Raw genomic sequence first — 27,727 nt, forward strand, 5'->3', positions numbered from 1 at the left:
ACCTAAAAGGCCCGCCAAAAGTCGTGCACTACCGAAAATACGGTAGTGGAAGATTTAAATTGGAAAATGAAACGATCGTATTCGGAATAACTGTAATTATAGCGTGGCGTGCAATGCACGTCCATTTTCACTGCGCCATTTAACGTGTTAATAATTCCTATTAAAGTGTGCCGTGCCATACACGAGCGTTTCTACTGCGCCAATCAACGCGTTAAACCTGCTGTCCTTTTCGTTTATGCTGTCACTTAATAACACTTAAAACGTGTCAGTCGCAAATTTTTTAACAGTTTCTTTTTTCCTGAGAAATGTGAAACGGCAAAATGGCGAATCTTAAGAGAAGAATATTTACAAAATTTTAGTAGTTATATTATTTATAATTTATCATTATTTGTATCTTAATTATTTATTACAAAATTCTGTTTTATTCTTCTCTTTTTTTTGTGCGATATAAAGTATAGATTTTAGGTAGTAAAATGATAAATGAACTGCTTGATAATTCCCTGTTTTTGGGGCTTTAGTACTAAGTTGTTTAGAATAAAAAATTTTTTCAGCATTTTTGAATTTAGATAAATTCCCGCCTTTTTATGGTTTCGATGAATTGGTAGAAAAACATACAAATGTCTTCCTTCAATTCGAATCTCCCCTTTGAACTTAAAGTATCTTGAACTCATGCTTTAATCTAATACTCCGGTACGAATTATGTTGAATGTATGAGGTATTGCTCTCTTGAGATGTTACATGCTTGGGACATGGTTGGAAATGCTTAGAAATTTGGGAGATACTAGTTTTTACATTCTTGTATCCCTAAATCTCCAAATACTAAAATAGCCAAATACTCAAACCCCTAAATTCCCAAACCCCAAAATATCCAAACTTTCAAATTCCTAAGCCCCCAAATCTCCACATATCCAAATTCCCAAATTCTAAGATTTAAAAATTCCCAAACCTCCAAATCCCCAAATCTCAAAATTCCCAAACTTCTAAATCCACAAATCCCTAAATCTCAAAATTTTCAAATCCCCAAATCTCAAAATTCCCAAACCTCTAAATTCTCAAATCTCCAAATTCCCAAATCCCTAAATCTCCAAATTTTCAAATCCCCAAATTTCAAAATTCCCAAACTTCCAAATTCCCAAACCTCCAAATTCCCAAACCTCCAAATTCCCAAATCTCAAAATTCCCAAATTTCCAAATTCCCAAACTTCCAAATCCCCAAATCCCTAAATCTCCAAATTTTCAAATCCCCAAATCTCGAAATTCCCAAACCTCCAAATTTCCAAATCTCAAAATTCCCAAACCTCCAAATTCCCAAATTTCCAAATTTCCAAATTCCCAAACTTCCAAATCCCCAAATCTCCAAATTTCCAAATCTCAAAATTCCCAAACCTCCAAATTCCCAAATCTCCAAATTTCCAAACTTGCAAATCCCCAAACTTCCATAATCGTCAAATCTCCAATTTTCCCAATATCCAAATTTCTAAGTCCCCAAATTTCCACATCCGCAAATTCCAAAATTCCAAACCTCCCAAATCCCTAAATCCTCCAACTCCCAAAGCCATAAAAAATAAATGAACAGCCCACAAAAAAATGATAAACCTTCCAAGCACCTTGAATAAATATTATTGTATGAGATGTTCACGTTTTATGCCCTCAAAGAAAACACTGCCGTTAGTGATCTAGATTCTAGCCAGAAGATGAACGATACGGAGGTGAAATTATAGTTTGACATGTGTTTTAGCTTCGGCCTTTCAACGTTCAAAGGATGCCGCACTCTGTTTACTTTGCAACCCTTCGAGTTGACACCTGATACCTCTCTAGGTCACTGACTGTATCGTCCCTACTAGATGGCGCTTTTTCATCGTTTCGGTTGCTATGGTTCTCTATCTTCACAATTTACAATCACGGTTCCACTAATAACCATCAAACAACATTAAACTAATTCATCAAATCATGAGAGTAGGTCTGAAATTTTATTCAACACTGTCTAACTGTATGTTATACGAAATCTTTTTAGACATATTTAGCTTCACATTAAAAATGAAAAATTTCAAATAAATATTCGTTGTAGTCTCTTTATGAGGACGCCATTTTCTCAAGTAGGATCAATTAGGTTCTCAAATCGATTTCCATGGAAATGGTTAACATAGACTTCTCATAAATTGTGGAATGAGCAAAAGTTATGTGGGTACACACGTGGATCACATCCACATCCTTATTTTTGCTTCCCAAACTTCTAAACCCTGAAATTTATTAAAAGTAAAATTAAGAGCAATGGGGTTGAGTTAATCTATGGTGTATGCAAATTTGCGAGGTAGACGGTAGGCTGGGTGCGTGAGGTCGATTCGAAGGTGTTTTAAATAGGTCATTGATTGACCTATCCCTAGGCGGAACTCACTGTGCTCCCACCACGACCACAACCACCACCACCGCTACCACCACACACGAAACACGAATTTCTGCTCGTTCCTTCCACCGTACACGCGCGTGTGTGTGTTTGTGCGCGAAATTGCGGAGTGTGGAGGATGCACGTGGTCCGCGGACAAAGTTTAGTCAGCCAGCATCGGAGCAACAAGCGTCGCTAGAAAGATTCCCATTGTGTGCCGCGGACAATGGACGACTGGAACTACTGCGAATGCAGGCCAAGCATTTCGCAATTCTCCGCCGCTTTTATCCCTCTCTCGTTTGCCCGTGGAAATTGAACAAACGTTCTCTTGTACCTGTACCTTTCCCTTCGACGAACACTTATCTGACCCAGTAAGAATTTCCCCTGTATCTCCGACGATTGCTTCTTTCCTTTGAGCCCCTTTTGTCTCCCCATTCTTTTTTTCTGTGAAAATACAACACCCCGGAGGGAAGTCGTTTTGCTAGGGTTTTTGCAGGGTCGACGCGCAAAGGACAAGGGATATAATTTAATAAACTCCTTCTCAAAAATATATTTTTTAAAGTATTTCAAAATATTCATTATTTATTATAAATAGTCGAGTAATTTATTTGAGGAATTTTAGGTCTTCTGTTTATAGTAACATTGTAAAGAATTCACTGTACCAGGTTAGACTTGCTAAACATTTTTCACAATTCACTGTTTATAATTCTTTTCTTTTAGAAGTTCGTTGAATATTTTAACTGAAGGACTTCAAACGTTGTTAAAAAAATAAGTTAATTTGATACCTTAAGTAACCCAATATTTTTAAGGAGGTTTGCAAAATAAATAGTCGTATAAGTAAACACATAAAGTAGTGTTTTAACAGGACACAGTCAGATAGAAAGTTTACGTATAATGTTAGGATGTTTACCTTCGTGCAATATCGCCTTCATGATTCCGCTTTGTGTAGCGCGCGAAACGAACGTTGCGTGACGTCTGCGTAACCATTCAGCTGTACTACTTTGCCGTCTGATAAATGATTCGCTCGTATTATTGCTACTAGCCGTCATAAACATGCGTGAAATATATGTTCACGTTTACCTCTATTTTATACCGATACTAGGTCGTTACCTGAGCAACACTTCTCGCGTTATATCGCCATGTGTTGTATCACATGTAGACCGTCAGAAATTTATTGTAATTTCAGAAACTTTGTACTTTTTTTTGTACTTTGTCTTTTGCAATATAAGGAGAGTTTATTGTAACGTTAACAACTTTTCAATTCTGTATTTTTGCTTGTGGCAATATAACGAGAGTTTATTATAATTACTAAAGTTCTGCATTCTTATCCAGTCTGTGTCAATATAATAAGTTTATTGTAACTTAACAAGATTGTACTCTTACATTTTCATTTGTGGCAATATAACGAGAGTTTGTTATAATTGCAAAAGTTCTGTATTCTTACATTCCTGTTTATGTTAATGTAACGAAAGACTGCTGCAACTTACAAAAATGGTGCATTCTTACATTTTCATGAATGGCAATATAACAAGAGTTTGTTGTAATTGCAAGACTTCTGTATTCCTACATCCTTGGCTATGTTAATATAACGAAAGACTGTTGCAACTTAAAAAAATGGTGCATTCTTATATTTTCATGAATGGCAATATAACAAGAGTTTGTTGTAATTGCAAAACTTCTGTATTCCTACATCCTGGGCTATGTTAACATAACGAAAGACTGTTGCAACTTAAAAAAATGGTGCATTCTTACATTTTCATAAATGGTAATATAACAAGAGTTTGTTGTAATTGCAAGACTTCTGTATTCTTACATTCCTGTTTATGTTAATGTAACGAAAGACTGTTGCAACTTAAAAAAATGGTGCATTCTTACATTTTCATGAATGGCAATATAACAAGAGTTTGTTGTAATTGCAAGACTTCTGTATTCCTACATCCTTGGCTATGTTAATATAACGAAAGTCTGCTGCAACTTAAAAAATGGTGCATTCTCACATTCCCATCCCTGGCAATATAACGAGAGAATCGGAAGTGAATTCTTAGATATCTGACAATGTTGAGTTTAGAAAGCCTAATCGCATCAGAATCGAAGTAAAAGAGGGTCCAAAACATCGAACAGTTTACTTTATAAATCGTTCAATTACCGGCAATGGGATCTGCGATAGACAATGAACGAAGTAATTTACCATGATGTCGCAACACTTGGGTGTTTCGTTTCATCGATATTGTTCAATGTAGGAAAGCCTGGCGACCTGATTTCTTCCTTTTTCTCGTCCCCGGTAGCTCAACTCCATTACAAATGGGTGAAAAATAATCGAATGACCGAAGTGTCGACGAGGCAATCTTCGACAGCCTCGAATGTCTCCGGAAGTAGCAGTCGATCGAAACAATTTGCCCAGCCACTTCGGCTGGCTGATTGTCTATTAAGCGTCCCGTAAATGAGATTCGAAGCATCGATGAGAAACAGGGTGACAGAGGTGACCGATGGATCGTTAGATAGGCGGAAGTAATCGATCACACGCGTCCAACTTACTATGAGATTTATTAGGTTGTTGCATTATCAAATGGTGCGTGTCTCGGACTAGAAAATCTTCAATTTTATACAGCATCGTTATTACATTATAAAATTTTCTTAAATAGACGCAAATAGTAGGCAAGGGTAATTTACATATTTATCTTGAAATATATTGACAGGTTTATAAAATTATTTTAGCCCGGGGTTCCCTAAGCTCTAGCTACGACTATGAATACAAATGTTAGTATGAGGTTTATCGACGGGTAGAAAATTTCAAAATTTATTATGAAATTTGAACGGGGCACCCTCTCCCCTAGGTACTTCACTGCAAATAGCACGAAACAGTCATTCCATAAAAGTTCATACGTTTTACCCATTATGCAACCCCAAATTTTTAATCTTGTAATCTTTCGCAGGGAAATATAATGAAATTTCTGCATTCCTTAAAACACTCGTAAAACTCTTCGTTATATGGCCGTACGAATCTGAAAGAATTTGAAAGACGCGGCCCAGAATTTAAACGAAAAAAATTTGTTTACGATTATACGTTGTTTAATACGGTTAATTAAAATTTCCTTTGAATAAAATGTAAAAAAGAGGTTCTTTTTGTTCGCGACTGTACGTTGGCGCATGTCGCAGTATCGGAGGCAGAAGGAATTTTTAAAGATTACAAGAACATACGGTATAAGGAGGAATAAAAGAAAGTAAGCCAGTGTAAAGGTGGATTTTCACGGAGATTTAGGTCTCCAGGCTCACCAAGTTCGTTGGATCGATCGGCCATATCCCGAGAACAGTAAATTCGAAAGGAGTTATAAACTCTGATTGACGTCCCTGACATTTTCCTTGGCTTTGTATCGCGCATCTTCGCGATAGAGCGCGCAACAACTAATTTTCAATGTTTCTTTCCTCGAATTTTCTGCGCGGATCAATTTCTTTGATGTCACGATCCGATTGTGAATTCACGGTTCTTTATCTTATCAATTAGAACCCGTATCGATTTCGACGTGCGACGTCTAATTAAAAGATAATGCCAGTTATCGGGCTGAATATTGACAATTTCAATGGCCTTATTTTATTTGGATAGGGAATTATTGAATTCTTCGAGTGGGAAATTAGGAAGTTGGGAAATTAGGAAATAGGATAATAGGTAACATGACAATAGGAAACAGGAAACTAGTAAACAATGACATTAGGAAATTATAAAATTGATAAAGTAGGAAACTAACAAATTAGGGAAGTTACATGTTAGGCAATTAGAAAGTTCGGAAATTAGAGAACTTCTAAACTAGGAAGATAGGAAACTACTTAATTAGGGAGTTAGGAAATTAGGAAACTAGAGAATTAGATAATTAAGATGTTAGGAAATTGGAGAATTAAGAAACTGGGGAATTATTAAAGTAGGAAATTAGATAACTGGGAAATTAGGAAACTAGGAAATTAAGAAATTGGGGAATTAATAAATTTGGAAATTAGGTAACTGGGAAATTAGGAAACTAGGAAATTAGGTAACTGGGAAATTAGGAAACTGGGAAATTAAGAAACTAGGAAATTAACAAACTGGGGAATTACTAAATCGGGAAATTAGGTAACTGGGAAATTAGGTAACTGGGAAATTAGGAAACTGGGAAATTAAGAAACTAGGAAATTAACAAACTGGGGAATTACTAAATCGGGAAATTAGGTAACTGGGAAATTAGGTAACTGGGAAATTAAGAAACTAGGAAATTAACAAACTGGGGAATTACTAAATCGGGAAATTAGGTAACTGGGAAATTAGGTAACTGGGAAATTAGGTAACTGGGAAATTAGGTAACTGGGAAATTAAAAAACTAGGAAATTAGGAAACTAGGAAATTACTAAATCGGGAAAATAGATAACTAGGAAATTAGGAAACTAGGAAATTAGGTAACTGGGAAATTAAAAAACTAGGAAATTAGGAAACTAGGAAATTACTAAATCGGGAAAATAGATAACTGGGAAATTAGGAAACTAAGAAATTAGGTAACTGAGAAATTAAGAAACTAGGAAATTAGGAAATTCCAAAACTCCAAAATTAGAAAATTAGAAAATGAGAAAAACTGTGAATAATTTAAAAATAATTTTGATAATATAAATTGGTTGTGCGGTTCATGTTGCAACGAGGTTATCCAGAATTCGATTCCCTCGATTCGTTTATCTGCACACGTATCTTACTGGGTTACGTATTGGCAGAATCATCCTGGATGAAGACACTGGCCTGAATGTTTGCAGGTGCGAAGGATAAAAGTTATCGATGTCAGTGTTGTCGGTGAAAGTGCTACAAATCCACTGTGTTGCCATCTTCGTGTGAACAGTTCACGGGGCTATAAAATGGCGGGATTACAGATATCTCCCTCAACGTATCTTCTTCGGTGTACAGATATTTTTCTCGACGTATTTTTTAACTAACATTCGAATCTACAAATTGTATAATTTATCTTTTACTTATTTTATAAATTATCGTATTAAACATATGTGTTACAATAATTTATTTACGAACGATATAATTATTAGTATTTTAATTATTATTTTCGTTGCAAATGGTAGGAGGACTGTTTATCAATGCATTTTTGTTCGCGAATGCTTTTACTGAATGAGAAATGCAAATGTATACGTTTACTACGTGTACATAAATTTCGCTCCTTGCGAATAGATTTATTAAAGAGATTAGTAAGTGCATACATTAACGCCATAATAACTAGGTGCTGTATATATTTACTGAATTAACGCTTTTACTGTAATATAAACATTGATGATTTATGACTTGATGGGGAAAAATGAATTTATTCATTTGTGGATTTTTATATCTCAACATTCTTTATTCCCCAGAGTGACATATCCCTAGATCCTCTAATCAATAGGTACCAGAATGTCAAGATAAAAAAATTCATAGATTTTAGGAATCCTAGAATTGTAGAATCTTTAGATTTCCAAGTCTTTACATCTCAAAATTCCTGAACTCAAAAATCCTTAGATCATGAAACATCTACAAGTTCGAGTTTGCAGAGCTTTAAATCTCCAAATACACGAATCCCTAGATTTACAAATTTTTAGAGTTTTAAATTCCTAAATCACCAAATTCCTAAATTACCAAATTTCCAAATCCCCAAATCTCTAATTCCCCAATTCTCTAATTCCCCAAATCCCTAAATCCCCACGTCTCTAAATCCCCATATCTCTAAATCGCTATATCCCTGAATTCCCATATCCTTAAATCCCAATGCCCCTAAATCCCCATATACCTAAATCCCCATATACCTAAATCCCCATATCCCTAAATTCCCATATCCTTAAATCCCCAAATCCCTAAATCCCTATATCTCGAAATCCCCAAATCCCTAAATCCCCATTTCCCTAAATCCCCATATCCTTAATTCCCCAAATCCCTAAATCCCCATATCCCTAAATCCCCATATCCCTAAATCCCCATATCCCTAAATCCCCATATCCCTAAATCCCCATATCCCTAAATCCCCATATCCCTAAATCCCCATATCCCTAAATCCCCATATCCCTAAATCCCCATATCCCTAAATCCCCATATCCCTAAATCCCCATATCCCTAAATCCCCATATCCCTAAATCCCCATATCCCTAAATCCCCATATCCCTAAATCCCCATATCCTTAAATCCCCAACTCCCTAAATCCCCATATCTCAAAATCCCCAAATCCCTAAATCCTTAAATTCTCAAATCCCTAAATCCTTAAATTCCTAAATTCCCATATTCCCAAATTCCTAAATCCCAAAATCCCTATATTTTCATATTTACCCCCATGTTCCCAAAATCCTAAGTCCCTAGATCCACAACTTTCTAATCCATTCCCAAATATTTAGATGAGCAAAATCAGCGAGCGAGCGTGCTCTTCCCCCATCGGCCGTTTTCCCTAGGGAAATTAGGTTTGCTCTCGACTGTACGCCACTTAATCTCAATCCTCGGGCCATATTTAAAACAAACCAATATCCATAGCGGTTTGCGATATCCCATATCGCGGGATATTGTTAAAAGAAAAGAACAAATCGATATCCATAAAGGCAGTATTATACAAGTGAATATTCTTTTTTAATAAAACCAATACTCGCGGAGGTATTGCATATTACCAACCTCATGCTTTTAAAGAAGACCCTTTAAAACCTGTGCATCGCCAATAAAAATATAACCCAACTCGTTTCATCCTAAATCGAATTTTTGCAATTTATTATTTCTCTTCTTTTTGACGAAATCAATTTCATTGTTCGAGTGAAATTTATTGAACTAATCTCATCGTCCTTTTATTGAAAATAAAATGGTAACAGGTTAGGTTTAAATAAAAATATAACTGTTACAATAGTATTTTCCTTATGGTAGTTTAGCTTCATATACTGCATAACTTCATATATTGCATTTTTAGAGAAAGTACGAAATAACAGTTTGGAATGATTTTATATCGTGTAGGGTTTAGTTAGTTGACACCTGGTTGCAGTGCGAATCTTATTGGTCCATCTGCCATCTTGTCAGACGTACAGTGTCTAACCCTTATCCTGCAATCCATCGCCTTAAATATTGCATAAATTATTTATATATTAATAAATATATAATCATAAACATTTATCAAAAATCTGATCAGTAGTTCATGTAGAACCAATAACAACTTGGCTTCAAGGGATTCAGAAATGGCGAAATGCGCAGCATAGGAGCTAATAAATTAGCCGTAGCTCATTAACACCGAGGTGCAGTGTATCGTTCGATACCGTCATCGTTAGTTTTCGTAGCGGGATTTACGATCCAGCTGATTCGTTTAACGCGAAGGTCGAGCGAGAACTGGACGAGACGTTTCCTCGAACAAAATCGCGAGAAACCTGCCGTGTTATCTACTTTCCACAAACATGCGGAGTGTGTCCGATCAATAAACGGCTGGCCTCCACCAGGCTCTCTCTCCTCCGTGTAACCCTCGAATCTTGGCCACGCGTCTCGAACGCAGAAACGAGACTGGCGGGCCGCACCTCTGTACACTGCCTACTTAATAAACACCCGCGTTCCGGGCTCCGGGGGTGGGCTCACAGAAACGGTCATTTATCGAGCGTTCATTGTCGCCAGCGCTCACAATCATCTACAAGTTTATTATTTTTCAATTATCATTATTTTATATTACATTATCATGTGAAATGTAATAAGACATGCAAAATAATATAAATATTGTATGTATGCTGGGTGTATGCATGTGAAATGAGATGCACATATGAGACGGTCATTTATCGAGCAGCCAATTCTCCTGGATTTAATAAATATGTCATTTGTGAATTATTGTTCCTTCCAGGTTATACCATTGCATGTAATATAATAAGTCCCATATAGAAAATTATGAACACAGAGGATAATACAAATAATTTATTTTGCAATACAATATGAAAAATAATATACACGTGATAAATGAATAGGAAATTTGCACAGCTAAAGTTTAAGAAATTGGTGTCAGATAATTTGAAAATATAGAAAGCATAGACACCAAGAAATTCGTCGCTCGTTACTGGCAGCTCGATAAGTGACCGCCCCGTAAGAGTCCGCAGCCCCTACCCCGAGTATCTACCGAGCGTCGTGAATCACGGATGCACCGTCCGTCACAATCGCTGGAATAAAAACACGAGCAACAGTTTGCCTTCGGAACGAACCCTCTGTCTCCGTACGCGGCGAAGCGTCGCGACGCGACGCAGGCGGAAAAACAAACTGGAACAAAAGCCTACCGAGCGACGTCAAACAGAGGGTGCACAATGCAAAAATTCGGTCAACCCGGAGGGAGGTTACGGCCCGTCGTCGTTATTTATAATTGAACGTGTACACGGTGAATTATGTACATTTCGGTTGAACCGAGTCGGGGAAAAGTAAATTTGGTCAGACAGGTAGGAGAAACACTGCCGGCGCTACTGTAGGAACGAATGATTCCTCGGGCAACAATTGTTTCGGGATGTCTTTGTTCTTAATGCACGGCATGCCCTTTCGCTATGCAGGGAGCGACCTGTGGATGCTGCTGCACGGTATAGTGACGTAGGGATGGCACTAGGCGAACGGGTACCCTGGGTGTTTTGGTGTAGGAATGTTTCGAGTGTGTTTGTGGTGGGTTTGGGATGGGGAGTGGGGTTTTGGAGATTTGGGGATTTAGGGATTTGTGGATTTGGAGATTTGGAGATTTGGAGACTTGGAAATTTGGAGATTTAGGGATTTAGGGATTTGGAGTCGTGGAAATTTGGAGATTTAGGGATTTGGAGTCTTGGGGATTTGGAGATTTAGGGACTTGAAGGCGTAGAGCTTTGGAGTCTTGGGGATTTTGAGATTTAGGGATTTGAAGGCGTAGAGCTTTGGAGATTTAGGGATTTGGAGTCTTGGGAATTTGGAGATTTAGGGATTTGGAGTCTTGGAGATTTGGAGATTTAGGGATTTGGAGTCTTAGGAATTTGGAAATTTAGGGATTTGGAATCTTGGAAAGGGTATAGCCGGATAAGGTAGTCAAATGTGCCCTTGAGTCGAATTTGAGACCCAACTCGTCAGTCGGTAGCATATCCCAAAAAAACATCTCACACCAAGTTTCAACCCCCTATCTCATCCGTGGGGGTAGTAAAAGGGAAAAAACGAAATTCCGGTTTTTGGCCCTTTTTGCCTATTTAATTTCGTACAAAAATTCTGAAAAAATTCTAAAACATTAAGGTCCAGATAGAGCATCTTACAGAATTTTTTCAGATTTTTTTATCGCAAACTGTACTCGTGAAAAATCAAAAACCGAAAAAAAATCCGAAAAAATGCGATTTTTTAGTGAAGATGTCGGAGCACTACTTTTATATTAATGTGGTAGTTAGGTATTAGTACAACTATTATTCTCTAATTTTTTCAGATTTTTCGGTGAGGTGCGCCGTAGTTAAAAAAATCAGAAACCGATTTTTTCGCGCGAAAAACTAACTTCTGCTTTGAATTTTTGTGTCATTTTCCCATAAAAGATGCATTAAGTAATTTTAAGAGGATTCACATTCACACAATTGATTTATGGATTACAACAATGAAATTAACTTAATTAATTAGTTTTATGGTACGTTGTTTATATACTTAAATGTTCGAAGGTTTTCCAACGACATCGGTGGCGCAGCAGCTAAGGCGTCCGACTCGTAAACTACTGCATGCTTTTTTTAGCGCGGGTTCGATCCCACCTGAACTTATATTTTTTTCGGTTTTTTTTTCTTTCTTTAAATTGTTAATTTTTTTAATTCTAATTATATAGCAATGGGTACTACTTATTTAAAAACATTTCTAACGCACTTTAGAAATATTTCAAAGTTTGTTTTTTTTTTTCAGTGGGGGAAAGGGATTTACGCACAATCTATATGTTCTTAAACTAGTGTGGGACTCCTACGTTAATCGCAGACTACCCAGTAAAGCCCCAACTACCTGTTAAAATAAAAATAATTTTAAGTATTTTGATTACATGTCTTAATTGTGCTACGATTTTATATATTTTTATTTTTAAACATTTTATTTTGCGTAACTTATCACTTTCCATTGTTGAAGAAATACTATGTCAAGTGTATTCGTCGTCATTGCTGTCTTCATTTGTAACATGTATCACTTGCTCTGTTTGATATATTTTTCTTAATATTGCAAAATATTAATATTAATATTCGTTTGAAATATTTCTAAAGTGCGTTAGAAATGTTTTTAAATAAGTAGTACCCATTGCTATATAATTAGAATTAAAAAAATTAACAATTTAAAGAAAGAAAAAAAAACCGAAAAAAATATAAGTTCAGGTGGGATCGAACCCGCGCTAAAAAAAGCATGCAGTAGTTTACGAGTCGGACGCCTTAGCTGCTGCGCCACCGATGTCGTTGGAAAACCTTCGAACATTTAAGTATATAAACAACGTACCATAAAACTAATTAATTAAGTTAATTTCATTGTTGTAATCCATAAATCAATTGTGTGAATGTGAATCCTCTTAAAATTACTTAATGCATCTTTTATGGGAAAATGACACAAAAATTCAAAGCAGAAGTTAGTTTTTCGCGCGAAAAAATCGGTTTCTGATTTTTTTAACTACGGCGCACCTCACCGAAAAATCTGAAAAAATTAGAGAATAATAGTTGTACTAATACCTAACTACCACATTAATATAAAAGTAGTGCTCCGACATCTTCACTAAAAAATCGCATTTTTTCGGATTTTTTTTCGGTTTTTGATTTTTCACGAGTACAGTTTGCGATAAAAAAATCTGAAAAAATTCTGTAAGATGCTCTATCTGGACCTTAATGTTTTAGAATTTTTTCAGAATTTTTGTACGAAATTAAATAGGCAAAAAGGGCCAAAAACCGGAATTTCGTTTTTTCCCTTTTACTACCCCCACGGATGAGATAGGGGGTTGAAACTTGGTGTGAGATGTTTTTTTGGGATATGCTACCGACTGACGAGTTGGGTCTCAAATTCGACTCAAGGGCACATTTGACTACCTTATCCGGCTATACCCTTTGGAGTTTTAGGGATTTGGAGTCTTGGGGATTTAAAGGCGTAGAGCTTTGGAGATTTAGGGATTTGCAGATTTAGGAATTGAGAGATTTAAGGATTTGGAGATTAAGGATTTTGGAGAAGTATAGCTTTGGAGATTTAGGGATTTGGAGATTTAAGGATTCAGAGGAGTAGAGCATTGGGAACTTGAAATTTTTTAATTTCAGAATTTTGGAGTTTTGTAGTCTTACAGTTTTGTAGTCTTACAGTTTTGAAGTCTTATAGTTTTGGACTTTTATAGTTTTTGAAGTCTTGAAGCTTTGAAGTTTTACGACTTTAGAATCTCAATAAATTCAATCACTCCAAAATTGCCATGACTAGAATATTTAGAAGTACCACGAAAGTTTAAGCACGCTACCCTACCGTTTACTCATTGAAAGCCTAGTTTCCCCCGAGTGTACACATCGTTCACAAGCATATTCGCGAAATGATCCCGGGATTACACGCGAAAGCATTCCAGGTTTATCTGATGTCAGAAAAAGACATCGAAGAGGTGTTTAGGTAATAGTCACTTGGCAACCGTGATCGATTTCCAAGATTACACTTGCACCTTGTCTGATCGATCGATCGCTTTGTGACGACACGATGGTGAAATGTCGTAACAGCAGTTACATCGGTATGACACAGGGTGGTGATAATGATTTCACTGGTCTCAAGGGTGCAAGGTATACATATCCGTCTATATGTGGTCCGTTATTGCATGGGACAGAAATAAAAGGGGAACGATCAATTGGTCGATTCGATTTATCAATTAAATGTTATGGAGAACCAATCGAGAAACTGCTATACGAAATAACGTGTCATTATTCCGTAATTACATTGCTATACGGTTCATTTCGGTTCGATTACACTGGAATTGCTTTTCGTTTAACCTTTCGATTCAGTTACGTCTTCTTATTAAGCGATGCAATTGTATTTTCATTAATTGAATTTATTAGTTTTATTTATTATATTATAGATTTTTTTTTGGTGGTTCAATCATTATAATTTATAGGCAGTGACAAAAATAATTTTTGCTAATTTTCGATGAGTTATGGATTTATTAAGTTTATAGCCATGTCAGATTCGCCATTTTGAATTTTTATGTTCTAATTATCTGTTCACAATGTAGTAATTTCGAGAAACTTAGGGCTCTTGCTTAGAATGCATTTTGACTAATTTTTCCTGAGGTGTAGGTTTATTAAATGTACAGCCGCCATATTTGATCCGCCATTTTGAATTTGTAGATGACAAAATGGAGTAGACATGTACACCTCAATTTTGAGGTTCACTCAACATTTATTAATTTTTAAGAAATGTATATACTTCAGAAACTATATGTATTACATTTTATATATATTGCATATATTACTACAAGTAAAATAATTATATATATGCTTGATTTTTAATAGTACACTATTTTTATCACCAAGGAAAACTTACTTTTTGACTGTCTTCGAAGATGGTTACTCAAATATTTTAAATTGCAACATGCAAACAAATGAACAAATTAACCACTTTTTAGCAAAAAAATGATTTTCCTTAACATAGTATCACGTGGTTCGAAAGAGTGAGCATGATGGTGATTCTATTGAATTGCATTACACTCGGTATGTACCAGCCGTGCGTCGACGACCAATGTGTAACAAACCGCTGTAAAATCTTACAAGTACGTATACAAATATCAAACCATGTCAAATAAGTAGATTAAATAATTAAATTTCATTAATTTCTCCCGCATGCACAATTTTTATTGTATCAAAGTGAAAAGCTGGCAATTTCACGCGTGACGATTAGAAGCCATTGATAAAATCTCTATACATGGCCGAACGCGTTAAGTTGCCTTAATTAATGGCACCGCTTAATTGCCAACTCATGCAGAAGGTGAATACGTTCACAGTTTGCGATCTAGTTAAGCTGTATTCCCATTTCGGATTATGGCCAATGTTTATTTTCCATTAACAGGTGTATACAGACTGGAATATCGTTTAGACTGATTTTATGCGAAATATGCCATTTATGAAGTGGTGATATACGGGGAGGGAAAGTATTTTGTACGGAGAAATCAGCTTATGTAGAGAAATTTTTATTTTAAATCCATTTAGAACTGTTTTGGGTAGACTCTTATTATATTGCCATTTTTATACGGACTTTATATCACACTTTTATTATTATAGAATTGCCTCATGACTTCAATACAACAAATGTGAGATATTTCTATTTAATCAGTTCCATTTCAATCTCACGGCAATATAACGAGAGTCTATTATACTTATAGTGTACTCCTTTGTGAAGATACACAGAAAAATATCTGTACCTTCAAATAGTTTTAACAATTCCAATAAATTGTCTCGATACAACTTTCTTCACTATATATTGCATAAAATTCAGATTACTTTGAAATAGTTTTAACAATTCCCATAAATTGTCTCAATACAACTTTCTTCACTATATATTGCATAAAATTCAAATTACCTTGAAATAGTTTCAACAATTCCAATAAATTATTTCAGTACAACTTTCTTCTCCATATATTGCATAAAATTCAGATTACTTTGAAACAGTTTTAACAATTTCAATAAATTGTCTCAATACAACTTTCTTCACTATATATTGCATAAAACTCAAATTCCTTTAAAATAGTTTTTACAATTCCAATAAATTATCTTCATAGAACTTTCTTCACCATATATTGCATAAAATTCAAATTACCTTGAAATAGTTTCAACAATTCCAATAAATTATCTCAATACAACTTTCTTCACTATATATTGCATAAAACTCAAATTCCTTTAAAATAGTTTTTACAATTCCAATAAATTATCTTCATAGAACTTTCTTCACTATATATTGCATAAAATTCGAACTACTTCAAAATAGTTTTAATAATTTGAATAAATTATTTCAGTACAACTACCCTCGCCATATATTGCATAAAATTCACCAAGTTTTGTCAATGAAATTATCGTTTTATTTTTCTGTTACGACATTTAATATTCGTACTTCAGTTTCGAAATTGCAATATTTTCAACCAAAATGGAAGAAATATCCTCGGTTTCAATATGAAATTGTATTTTCCGCCATTATTGCAACTCGAGACGATGCATTATCATAAAGCTAGATGACTGGTCCACGTCCATGACCTTTAACCGTTTAAGAACGAGTATTATAAACGAGCCTTACCGCGCAGGACACGTCCAAATTTGAACATTGACAAGTAGGCCATGCTAAGTACATATGTATAAGTATGTTTCACGTACCAAGATTTGCTATTTATAAATTATGTAGCTGTTTAATTCTTACAAGAAATATATACACTCTTGAATAACTTTTTAACATTGTTAAATTACCCAATTTTCAGATTCTTTAAATTTTTATAAATTTTTTAATTTCTTGTTAAGTTCCCAAATTTAAACATACACATTCTCAAATTTTATAAATCTTCCAATTTTCAATCTGCTTAGTTGTCCACATTCACTAGTACTCACACGTGAAAGTACCTAGACTCATTCATTTGTTACTAAATTTTCAAACTTCCAAATTCATGTGTCAGTAAATTTTCAAACTTTTAAATTCATAACTCAGCTAATTTTCAAACTTCCAAATTCATGTATCAGCACATTCTGAAACTCTCAAATTCATACATCAACAAACTCCCAATTTCATACCAAATTTCCCTACTTTCTCAAAATAAAAACCTGCCACAAAATCAACCCTTCAAAACATTCTGCCAGAAACAGTGCACAGTGAAAATTGAGCAGTGCCAAATTTCGGGAGTAACAAAATTACCATCTCCATTAACGTTTGCCAAACCGTCAATGCCATATAGAGCGTGGAATTTCCGCGCAGCGAGCTCAACTTGTTTCGTTTTGTCGCAGATGCGACCGTTTACCGATCAATTTCTCGTTTAATTTGTTGACTGCACAAGTCTACCGTAACTGTTTGGCCTGGTTTTATAGTACTTTATTAAGTATGTGCCTTATGTACGTCTTGTCAGATACAGCAGTAGGGTAAACCGGTGTTTTAAAACGATTGATACTTTAACCACGGTTTAAAGTGGAGTAGAGTTTCTTTATACGAAGTGTTCCATAAAGAAGATTACCTTTATTGATGTATCTTAAGCCATTTTATACTTTGTCTTCCATTTAAAAAATTAGATTGTGTGACTCATCGAAGATTGAGAACCTCTGAGTAATAAAAAATGAGTGAACAAAATAATAAAATATTTTGTAGGTTAATTTTGATAATTTATATAAGGTGTTCCATTAAGTAGAATACTTTTGTCAATATATCTTAAGCCATTTTATACTTTGTTTTTCATTTAGAAAATTAGATTATGTGACTCATCGAAGATTGAGAACCTCTGAGTAATAAAAAATGAGTGAACAAAATAATGAAATATTTTGTAGGTTAATTTTTATGATTTATATAAAGTGTTCCATTAAGTAGAATACTTTTATCAATATATCTTAAGCCATTTTATACTTTGTCTTTCATTTAAAAAATTAGATTATGTGACTCATAAGAGATTGAGAACCTCTGAGTAATAAAAAATGAGTGAACAAAATAATGAAATATTTTGTAGGTTAATTTTTATGATTTATATAAAGTGTTCCATTAAGTAGAATACTTTTATCAATGTATCTTAAGCCATTTTATACTTTGTCTTTCATTTAAAAAATTAGATTGTGTGACTCATCGAAGATTGAGAATCTCTGAGTAATAAAAAATGAGTGAACAAAATAATAAAATATTTTGTAGGTTAATTTTGATAATTTACAAAAGATGTCCAATAAAAAATAATACCTTTATTAATAAATTTGTTGAACCATGTTATATTATATACATCTCAAGAACTCTTTTATTTAAAAAAAATATATGATGTGCTAAAAGAAATGAGAACCCCTGAATAACAAGATAGAAATAAATAAAATAAGAAATATTTGTACATTAATTTTTATGTAGAGTTTGAGAATCACTGAGCTTCCCCTTTTACTATTTTGCAGTGTGTTACTGAATGGTCGTATAATATTTTATGCAAAGACGTTCCAGTCTGTACGACCCGAAAGAAAATTATTCAAGTCCCCTTTTGAGGTTACGACAGGAAATTCGTGGCTGAAGATGTGAAGTGTCATACATAAAAGATTGGTTGAGAACCACTTTACTTCTCCATTTACTATTTTGCAGTATGTGTTACTGAATGTATCTACAATACGTAAAGAAGTTGTAGCGTAAATAAATAAATAAATTATTCGAGTCCCTTTTTGAGGTTAGGAAATTCTCTTCAAGATACGAAGTGTTACACAAAATGGAGGTTGAGAACCACTTTCCATCTACTATTTTGCAGTACACTATATCTCGCATAAAGATGTTCCAGTCTGTACAACCACGAAAGCAAACAACCCCCTTTTGAGATTATGAAATTCGCAGCCATTGAAGATAAATCGAAATTCTTAAGTCGTTGTTTGATTAATCGCAGTGTTTGCATTGCCATTTCACACTGACCATTGCACGCACACAGAGTGAAAAGGGAAGCAAACACGAGAAACCAACAACGTTGTTGATCAGCAATTGGAACTTGTGTCGAGTGTCCTCGATCAATTATACTCGATCGGGTTAAGCGTCCTTTCGCCTAATCGACCAATGTTATGTTCACGTTCGCAGATGTTCGACGACATCATTTTTGCCTTCTTCTCCTTGGAAATGACAATCAAAATGGTCGCGATGGGGATATACGGCAAGGGGACCTACCTCGCTGACTCGTGGAACAGATTGGACTTCTTTATTGTGGCTGCTGGGTAAGTGATCGCTCGCTTTCTGAACGTTTACTGTTGCTCGTGTACTTTGGATTCAATATGAACTTGGTGAAGAATTTGGTGGATAATCATTCTTTTCTTTGATGATAATTAAGCTTCTGTTTGATAATAATTAAAATTTTTCTGGAGAATTGGGGATTTTATTGAAAGCAACAAATTTTAATAATTGAGAACCTCTGTGGTACATTAGAATATGGTTACAATTTCGTTCAAGCTATTATTGTGAATATGTTGGCTGATTTTTAAGACATATTCATCTCCTATAATTTGCAATAAATATGCATATCTACTGTAGTTTTCAAAAGATGCATACCTACAGTAGATTTCAAAATATACATAACTACAGTAGTTTTCAAGATGGGTACAATAAAGTATCAAGCTTTTAAGACATGCACAAGTACTGTAGTCTTCAAGACAAGCATAACTACAGTGTATTTAAAAATACCCATAACTACAGGACTTTTCAAAATATGCACAAGAAAATATTAAGTGTCTCCCCAATTTTTAAGGTACTTTCGTCATCCCAAGACCCAAAAAGTCAAACTTGTAATATTTTTGCAGAAATCTGACCTCAAGAAGAACTTGAAATCGCAAGCTTCCGAACATCCCTAATTACCCGGAACCATTAGTTAAGTTCCGTACTAGGTTAATTAGTTTCCATGTAACTAGTGCCAAGTTTAATAGAATTAGAGACTCGAATTTATTATGCAGTTGAAATTTGACAGGAATTTTTCGATTTGGAGCGTGACCAGGTCAATAGGTACACGTCAATTCGGATTCAATTGTTTTCCGCTTACTGACGGGTGAAAAACAGTGATCGAACTTGGCATCTGACAGCAGATAAACGATAAATTATTGAAACGAGTATTACTCGGAAGATTTTATTAGATTTCTTTCCAATTTTCAATGGGCGTAAAAAACGAGGAAGTGAAAATGTCAGTCATGAAACACCTCTTTCGTTAATGGACCGCAGCGATTATATGGAAATAGGCGAGTACACGGAAAGAATGTAGAAAGGTATGTGCATAGCAAACGAGTGAACCGAAGAAAAATAACAGTGGTCTATTCAGGAGACACTTACCTTCCGTTAATGGACCGCAGCGGATGTGCATCTATTAAACGATAATACGGGTATACAGTGAAATAGAATATATACAGAGCACATAAAAAGTGAAACGAAGACAGAGTAGACTATTTATGAAACACTTACCTCAACACGAACGTATATGTCTGCAGAGACATATGTTCATGGAAAATAGAATACAAGTTTTGTTATACAGAAAGTGTGTAAAAGAGATACAAAAAGTAACGGCCATGCAACACTCTCGTTAATAGTCAAACAGAAGCCATATTTTGCCCGGGGTGAAAAAAATCTACTGTTATTATTAAAATAAAAAGCGTCACCATTCGTGGTGCGAATGAAATTTTCAAATGGCCACTCGGAAAATGGACAGTGGTTTTCTCACTGAAAATAAATCTGAGGTTCACTTTTTGCAAGGAAATTATTACCACACGTGCAATTATGGCGCGTGGGGTTACCACGCTTGGAATTACAGCGCGTGGAGTTGCCGCGCTTGGAATTATGGCGCTTGGAATTCCAACGCGTGGAATTACGGCGCGGGGAGTTACCACGCTTGGAATTACGGTGCGTGGAATTCCAACGCGTAGAATTACGGTGCATGGAGTTATCACGCGTGGAATTACCACGCTTGGAATTCCAACGCGTGGAATTACGGTGCGTGGAGTTATCACGCGTGGAATTACCACGCTTGGAATTCCAACGCGTGGAATTGCGGTGCGTAGAGTTACCACGCGTGGAATTACCACGCTTGGAATTCCAACGCGTGGAATTGCGGTGCGTAGAGTTACCACGCGTGGAGTTACCACGCTTGGAATTCCAACGTGTGGAATTACGGTGCGTAGAGTTACCACGCGTGGAATTACCACGCTTGGAATTCCAACGCGTGGAATTACGGTGCGTGGAGTTACCACGCGTGGAATTACGGTGCGTGGAGTTACCACGCTTGGAATTCCAGCCCGTGGAATTACGGCGCGTGGAACTATGGCGCATGGAATTCCAGCAAAGACCGCCCAAATATAATTCCCCATTAAATCAATTTGCGACTGCATTCCACTTATAATGTACATTAAAATGCAATCGTTATTCAATCGGTTCAATTCTGATCAGTATCGCAGAATGAAATGTCGCTCCCCAAGCAAAAGACCGAAAACAAAGGTTTGCTTTTCCTGGTGCTTTGTAATAGTCCCTCGACGAAGTTCGATACGGAGAGTCGAAGATCAAAGAGTGGAAGTGAAAAAGTGGCTGAAAGCGACGTACAAGTTTTGTTGGCAATCGTGGCAGCTGATATTGACCAGACCTGCGGGGAACTTTAAGAGAGAGACAAAAGTCGGTAGCACACGGAAAGCAATGAGACTGCGAAAAATCGAGAGGGAAAAATAGCTGTGTGGTTGGGAAGGTAGTAGCATTGCTACAGAGTCATTTATTGTAACACGGAGCACTTGGAAGACGGTTTTGAAGTAATGTGATGTGACAATTGTGGAGATTCTTTTTTAATACAATTTTGGATTTAGGGGTATAGGAATTTAGGGTCACAGGGATTTAGGGAGTTAGGAAGTTAGGGATTTAAGGGTACAGGGATTTAGGGGCACAGGGATTTACGTGCATAGGGATTTAGCGGTTCGGGGAATTAGGAGTATAGGGATTTAGAAGTACAGGGATTTAGGAGTATAGGGATTTAGAAGTACAGGGATTTAGGAGTATAGGGATTTAGAAGTACAGGGATTTAGGAGTACAGGGATTTAGAGGTACAGGAATTTAGGAGTACAGAGATTTAGAGGTACAGGAATTTACGGAGTTACGAAATTAGTGGTTTAGGGATTAAAAAATTTAGGTTCTGGAAATTTGCAAGTTTGAAAATTTTGTGAATAACAAATTTTGTGAACTTAGAGATTTGAAATTACTCTTCATATTGACACTAATTTTTCTTGCTTCTCTGCTCTGAAGAAGTTCGCTGCTGAGCCAACAGCCCCCGGGCCTCCAAAGAGTTTAACACGTCTATGGAATTAAGGACGACCTAAAAAAAAGTCCTCCAGTCTTGTGAACCTAACAATCGTTAAAATATTGTTGCCTTTGATATACATCCTCGTATTCGCGTTATTCGAAGCAACATTTCTGTAACGCGTCAATTTTGCTGATAGATCGAGCGTAATAAATAAAGCTTAATAAATGTTGACGCGATATCGAAGGAAATTTTATTTGATTTTTATTGCAGCGCTCTCGAGTACTGCTTGAACGTGGAAAATATGAATTTATCGGCGATAAGGACAATACGAGTCCTGAGACCTTTACGTGCCATCAACAGAATTCCAAGTGAGTATGAAAACAACCTATAAAATTTTATTTATCGAATGCTGTTGACCTCGTTGTGCACGTTATTTAAGCTTTTATGGAGATGCGCTAATGTCTGTCCAAGATACAGATCGATAGGAGGGAAATTTTATGTTGGGGGATTTGGATATTTTTGGATTTGAGAATTGGGGTTTTTGCAAATTTTGACGATTTGGGGATTTGGGATTTTTGGAAATTTGGGAAATGGGAAATTAGGAAATTGGGAAATTGGGAAATTGGGGAGTTGGAAAATTGGGAAATTGGGAAATTGGCAAATTCGGAAATTGAGAAATTGGAAAAAGGGGGAGTTGGAAAATTTGGAAATTGGGGGATTTGGAAATTTGGGAGATGGAAAATTAGGAAATTAGGAAATTGGGAAATTGGGAAATTGGGAAATTGAGAAATTGGAAAATTGGAAATTTGGAAAATGGGATAATTGGAAAATTGAAAAATTGGGAAATTGAGAAATTGGAAAATTGGAAAATTGGAAATTTGGAAAATGGGATAATTGGAAAATGGGATAATTGGAAAATTGGAAAATTGAAAAATTGGGAAATTGGAAAATGGAAAAATGGGGAAATTGGGAAATTGAAAAATGGGAAAATTTAGAAATTTGAAATGTAAAAATTTTAAAAATAAAAAATTTACAAACGTCCAAATTTCAAAATTAAAATCATCTTTCCAAATGACCATCTTTTCTTTAAATGGGTAAATATTTGTAAAGCAAATGAAAACACGTTGAAAATGCAATAAAATATCTGTTTCGGTGTCCACACGTGGGCGATGAGAACTTTCGCACACCTCTAATACATACGTATATGTATAGTCAATTGTGCAAAAACAAGCTCGTTACCAGGAAAACCAAATTTAAATTCTTTTGTCGGGTACACGTGGAGTGTAAATTGACCTTGAAAATCATCCGAAATTCAACTACGTTTCTATTAATAGTACTGTGTTAATGAGGGAATTCATTAGAAGGAGTCATGACAGATTTTTGCTCATTAATCACTTCAAAATGTATGTTTCTCTTATTTTTAAATATTCGAACTTTGGGAAGAATGGATTATAGGGTTACTACATATTCAAAGACTCTAATTTAAAAATTGTAAATTTCCAAATTTCCAAATTAGTAAATTCTTTAATTTTCCACTTTTCCAATTTTCCAATTTTCCAATTTTCCAATTTTCCAACTTCCTAATTACCCAATTTCCCATTTTTCCAATTTCTCAATTTCCCAATTTCCCAATTTCCTCATTTCCTAATTTCCTAATTTCCCAATTTCCCAATTTCCTAATATCCCAATTTCCCAATTTCCCAATTTCCCAATTTCCCAATTTCCCAATTTCCCAATTTCCAAATTCCCCAATTTCCTAATTTCCCAATTTCCCAATTTCCCAATTTCCAAGTTCCAAAATTCCTAAATCTCCAAATTCCCAAATCTCCAAATTCTCAAATCTCAAAATTCCTCAATCGCCAAATCTCCAAAATTCCAAATCCCTTAATCTCTAAATCCCTAAATCCCCAAATCTTCAAATCTCCAAAATTCCAAATACCCAAAACCCTAAATCTCCAAATCCCCAAATCCCCAGAACCCCAAATTCCCCAAATCCTCAAACCCCCAAGTTTACCAAATCCCCAAATTCCCTAAATCCCCCAAATCCTCAAATTCCCTAAATCCCCCAAATTCCCCAAATCCCTAAAATCCCCCAAACACCCACCAATAATTCCCAATAATTCAAAAAGCGTTTGAAGGGTTCACCTGAAATGAGTGAACCTGTATACCGTGTGAAAGGATGACCTTGAAATTTATTCCCGAGCGATTCGGGTGAATAAATAACAAAGAGATTAATTTAGAGGCACGGTATACCGATTTGACCTCGTTGCCTGTAACGTTCTTAATTTTTTCGCGGGATTTGGTATTTCTGCACGCGAAAACATGTTCCTTTTGCGGGACACGTGCGAAATTATTCATCGGGCGACGTTCCGAATAGAAACAACCTTTATTCACGCGCGGTGGAACAATGAACAGGTTCCCTTTGTGAGGATGCGACTTTTTAGCCTTGCGATCTTTCGGTTTTTAACAGGTATGCGGATATTAGTGATGCTTTTACTCGACACTCTTCCTATGCTGGGCAATGTGCTGCTGCTGTGCTTCTTCGTCTTCTTTATATTCGGTATCGTCGGCGTGCAATTGTGGGAGGGCATCTTACGTCAACGGTGCTTCCTAAAGGCTCTACCCAACGTCAAATATCCCGAGTAAGTTGGCAACAATGATCAGTACCTTTATCGCTTACTTTCCTATCGTTCGATTCTTGAAAATCAAATAGCCAATTTTTTTACTTGGAATTCTTTCAACTCGAATTTTATTCTGGTGATAAATATTGCTTTACAAATTTCTCGAAATTATAGCATGTTGTGTTGTTATTTTCCTGATTAGTTCCCTAGTTTTGGAAGTTTGAAAATTTGATATTCTTATGATGGATTTTATGAGTTCTAAATTTGCATGCTTTTAAATTCTCAAAATTACCAGAAATTCCTAACGTACTTAATATCCTTGATATCCTAAAAATTCCCAACATTCTCAAAATTCCTGAAATTCCCTAAAATCAAGGAATTCCTAAAATTCCCCGAATCCTTAAAATCTCCAAAAAGTCTAAAATTCTAAGAATTTCTAAAATTCGCCAAATCCCTAAAATCCCCCAAAATTCTAAAATTCTCAAAATTCCCAAAAATTCTAAAATCCCAAGAATTCCTAAAATTCTCCAAATCCCTAAAATCCCCCAAAATTCTTAAATCCTAAAAATTCCTATAATTCCCCAAATCCCTAAGATCCTAAAAATTTCCAGAATTCCCTATAATTTCCAGAATTCCCAAAATCCCCAAATTTTTAAACATCCAATAAACCAAATTCACCAGACAATTGAAGTATCCAAATTTTGATGAAATTCAATAGATTCTACCGATAGAATTATATTTTAAGAACCGTAGTGTGTGTACTTCGATAAACATGAAATTAATGTAGCACAAATGTTGTTCCTGTTGATTAATTCATTTAGCACAGTTATTGCCTAGTGTTTATCTTTTGAAATTGGCCGTTTAATATGTGACAACCGAATAAATTCGCTTGTCTGTATCACCATTATACCGTTCTGTTTAACCCCTTGATGTTAAATGACGTCTGCGGTATGTCATGCGATTCGAAGAGCTACTTGACAAGCTTCAGCCACACAAATTTGTTCCGTTCATAGTGGTTGGGGACAAGGATTCCGGTAATTGCTAGAACGGTAACAGTATTCGATGTTATATCTGACTTTCGAATGAATCATCAACTCCGTATTTCAACTTTCTGTCACGTCATCTATTACTTTGACAAATTATTGAAGAAATTTTCTATTTTTGCAATGGTGTTTGTAATAATTTGTAATAGTAGCGAACGAAACTGCACGGAGACAAGACTCTCAGTATATTGCCAGTTTCAATTTTTTATCGTTACACCACTCCGAGGGTGGCAATATAACGAGAGTCTATCTGTAGCAACTTGCAATAGTAGCAGATGAAACTATAAAGAGATATAGAAGACTCTCAGTATATTGCCAGTTTCAATTTTTGATTATTACAACACTTTGATGGTGGCAATATAACAAGAGCCTATCTATAGCAACTTGCGATAGTAGCAGGTGAAACTATAAAGAGATATAGAAGACTCTCAGTATATTGCCACTTTCAATTTTTTATTATTACACCACTCCGACGGTGGCAATATAACAAGAGCCTATCTACAGTAATTTACGATAGTAGCAGATGAAATTATACACAGATATAGAAGACTCTCAGTATATTGCCGGTTTCAATTTTCCGCCATTATACCACTTCGTCGGTGGCAATATAACTAGAGCCTACATATAACACTCGAAATTCAAGTTTCAATCTTCTAATTCTTTAATCTCGAACAAAAATGTCTTCTATACAAAATTCTTCAAGAGACAGTTCAAATAAAAATGTCCTCTCCTTAAATTGCGGTCAAACAAAATCATAGATGGCGTCCTCTTATATCACCAATGAACTATATTTTTAATTAAATTTATTGCATTATATTTTACAACATCAAATGTATTTTATATTACATTTAATGTACTACATTTTATATTACATTTATTGCATTACATTTTTAATTACATTTAATGCATTATATTTTTATTATACTTGCATGCATCTCAATGTCACATATTCCTCTTTTTTTACGCTCTTCGATGAACTATAAATTAATTTAGATCAATGTTAGGAGTTTCATCTAGATAGAAATGGATAGACATTGAAACGCCTCGGGGATAATTGATTTTCACTTTGTGCGGTACATCAAGGGGTTAACCTGCGTCGAATTTCTGTCTGTCTTCTTTTTAGCTTCCTCTGTGTTTCTTCTGTCTTTGATCCAATTTTTGCTGGTAGCACCGTCTCATCGAGTGAACGTTAACACGTGTACGTACAGATGCTATAGCGCGTACGGATAAACGTTGGCCGTACTCTATTTCCAGCAGATGGTGCAATACAACGAATCTTGACTGTACAGGGCGTGTCAAAAGTAATGGTCGTGGCACAGGTGTTCTGCTATCACAAATTTTTCTCCTCAAAATTCAATCTCGACTCATCTTCCACTTCTACTTTTATTTTATATAAAGTCACACTCTTTCTACAGGGTGTTTCATTTAAAAAACTCAAATATGGATGTTATATTTTTTAATTTGACAATCGATGCAATATTATTTTATACGTATGCACAAGTTACTGTTCGATATATTGCAGTCTTCTCTGTGAGTCACGATCGTTATTTTTTGTTCACCCTGTACAAGTTTCAAGTTGTCACGCGACACGTCGAATTACACACAAGTTGCTTCAACATTTGCTTCTTCCATATTTTACTACTTTTCAAATATCTGCATAAACTTGAATTTTTAATGAAATACAGCTTCAATGAAGACAATTATTTTTATAAATCTTGTTTTAGATTTAAATAAAAAGTTTGTAAGCTAGATTTTAGAGCGAATTCGAAGATGTTCATGAATAATTTTAGGTGCACCGTTGGACCA

At 35.4% G+C, this 27,727-nt stretch overlaps 1 protein-coding gene across 2 annotated transcripts in view; it reads left to right on the forward strand.

The window, feature by feature from the left end:
* Positions 1-27,727, forward strand: part of Ca-alpha1T (Ca[2+]-channel protein alpha[[1]] subunit T) — a 74,267-nt gene that overhangs the window by 2,644 nt on the left and 43,896 nt on the right. For both annotated transcript variants that reach the window (XM_076541593.1, XM_076541592.1), the window contains exons 2-5: positions 14,975-15,087; positions 19,083-19,216; positions 22,528-22,625; positions 24,728-24,899. In XM_076541593.1, the coding sequence (XP_076397708.1) occupies positions 14,975-15,087; positions 19,083-19,216; positions 22,528-22,625; positions 24,728-24,899 (517 nt within the window). The remainder of the gene's footprint in view (positions 1-14,974; positions 15,088-19,082; positions 19,217-22,527; positions 22,626-24,727; positions 24,900-27,727) is intronic.

Source organism: Megachile rotundata, chromosome 16 (genome assembly GCF_050947335.1).
Source record: "Megachile rotundata isolate GNS110a chromosome 16, iyMegRotu1, whole genome shotgun sequence".
NCBI classification, from domain to species: Eukaryota; Metazoa; Arthropoda; class Insecta; order Hymenoptera; family Megachilidae; genus Megachile; species Megachile rotundata.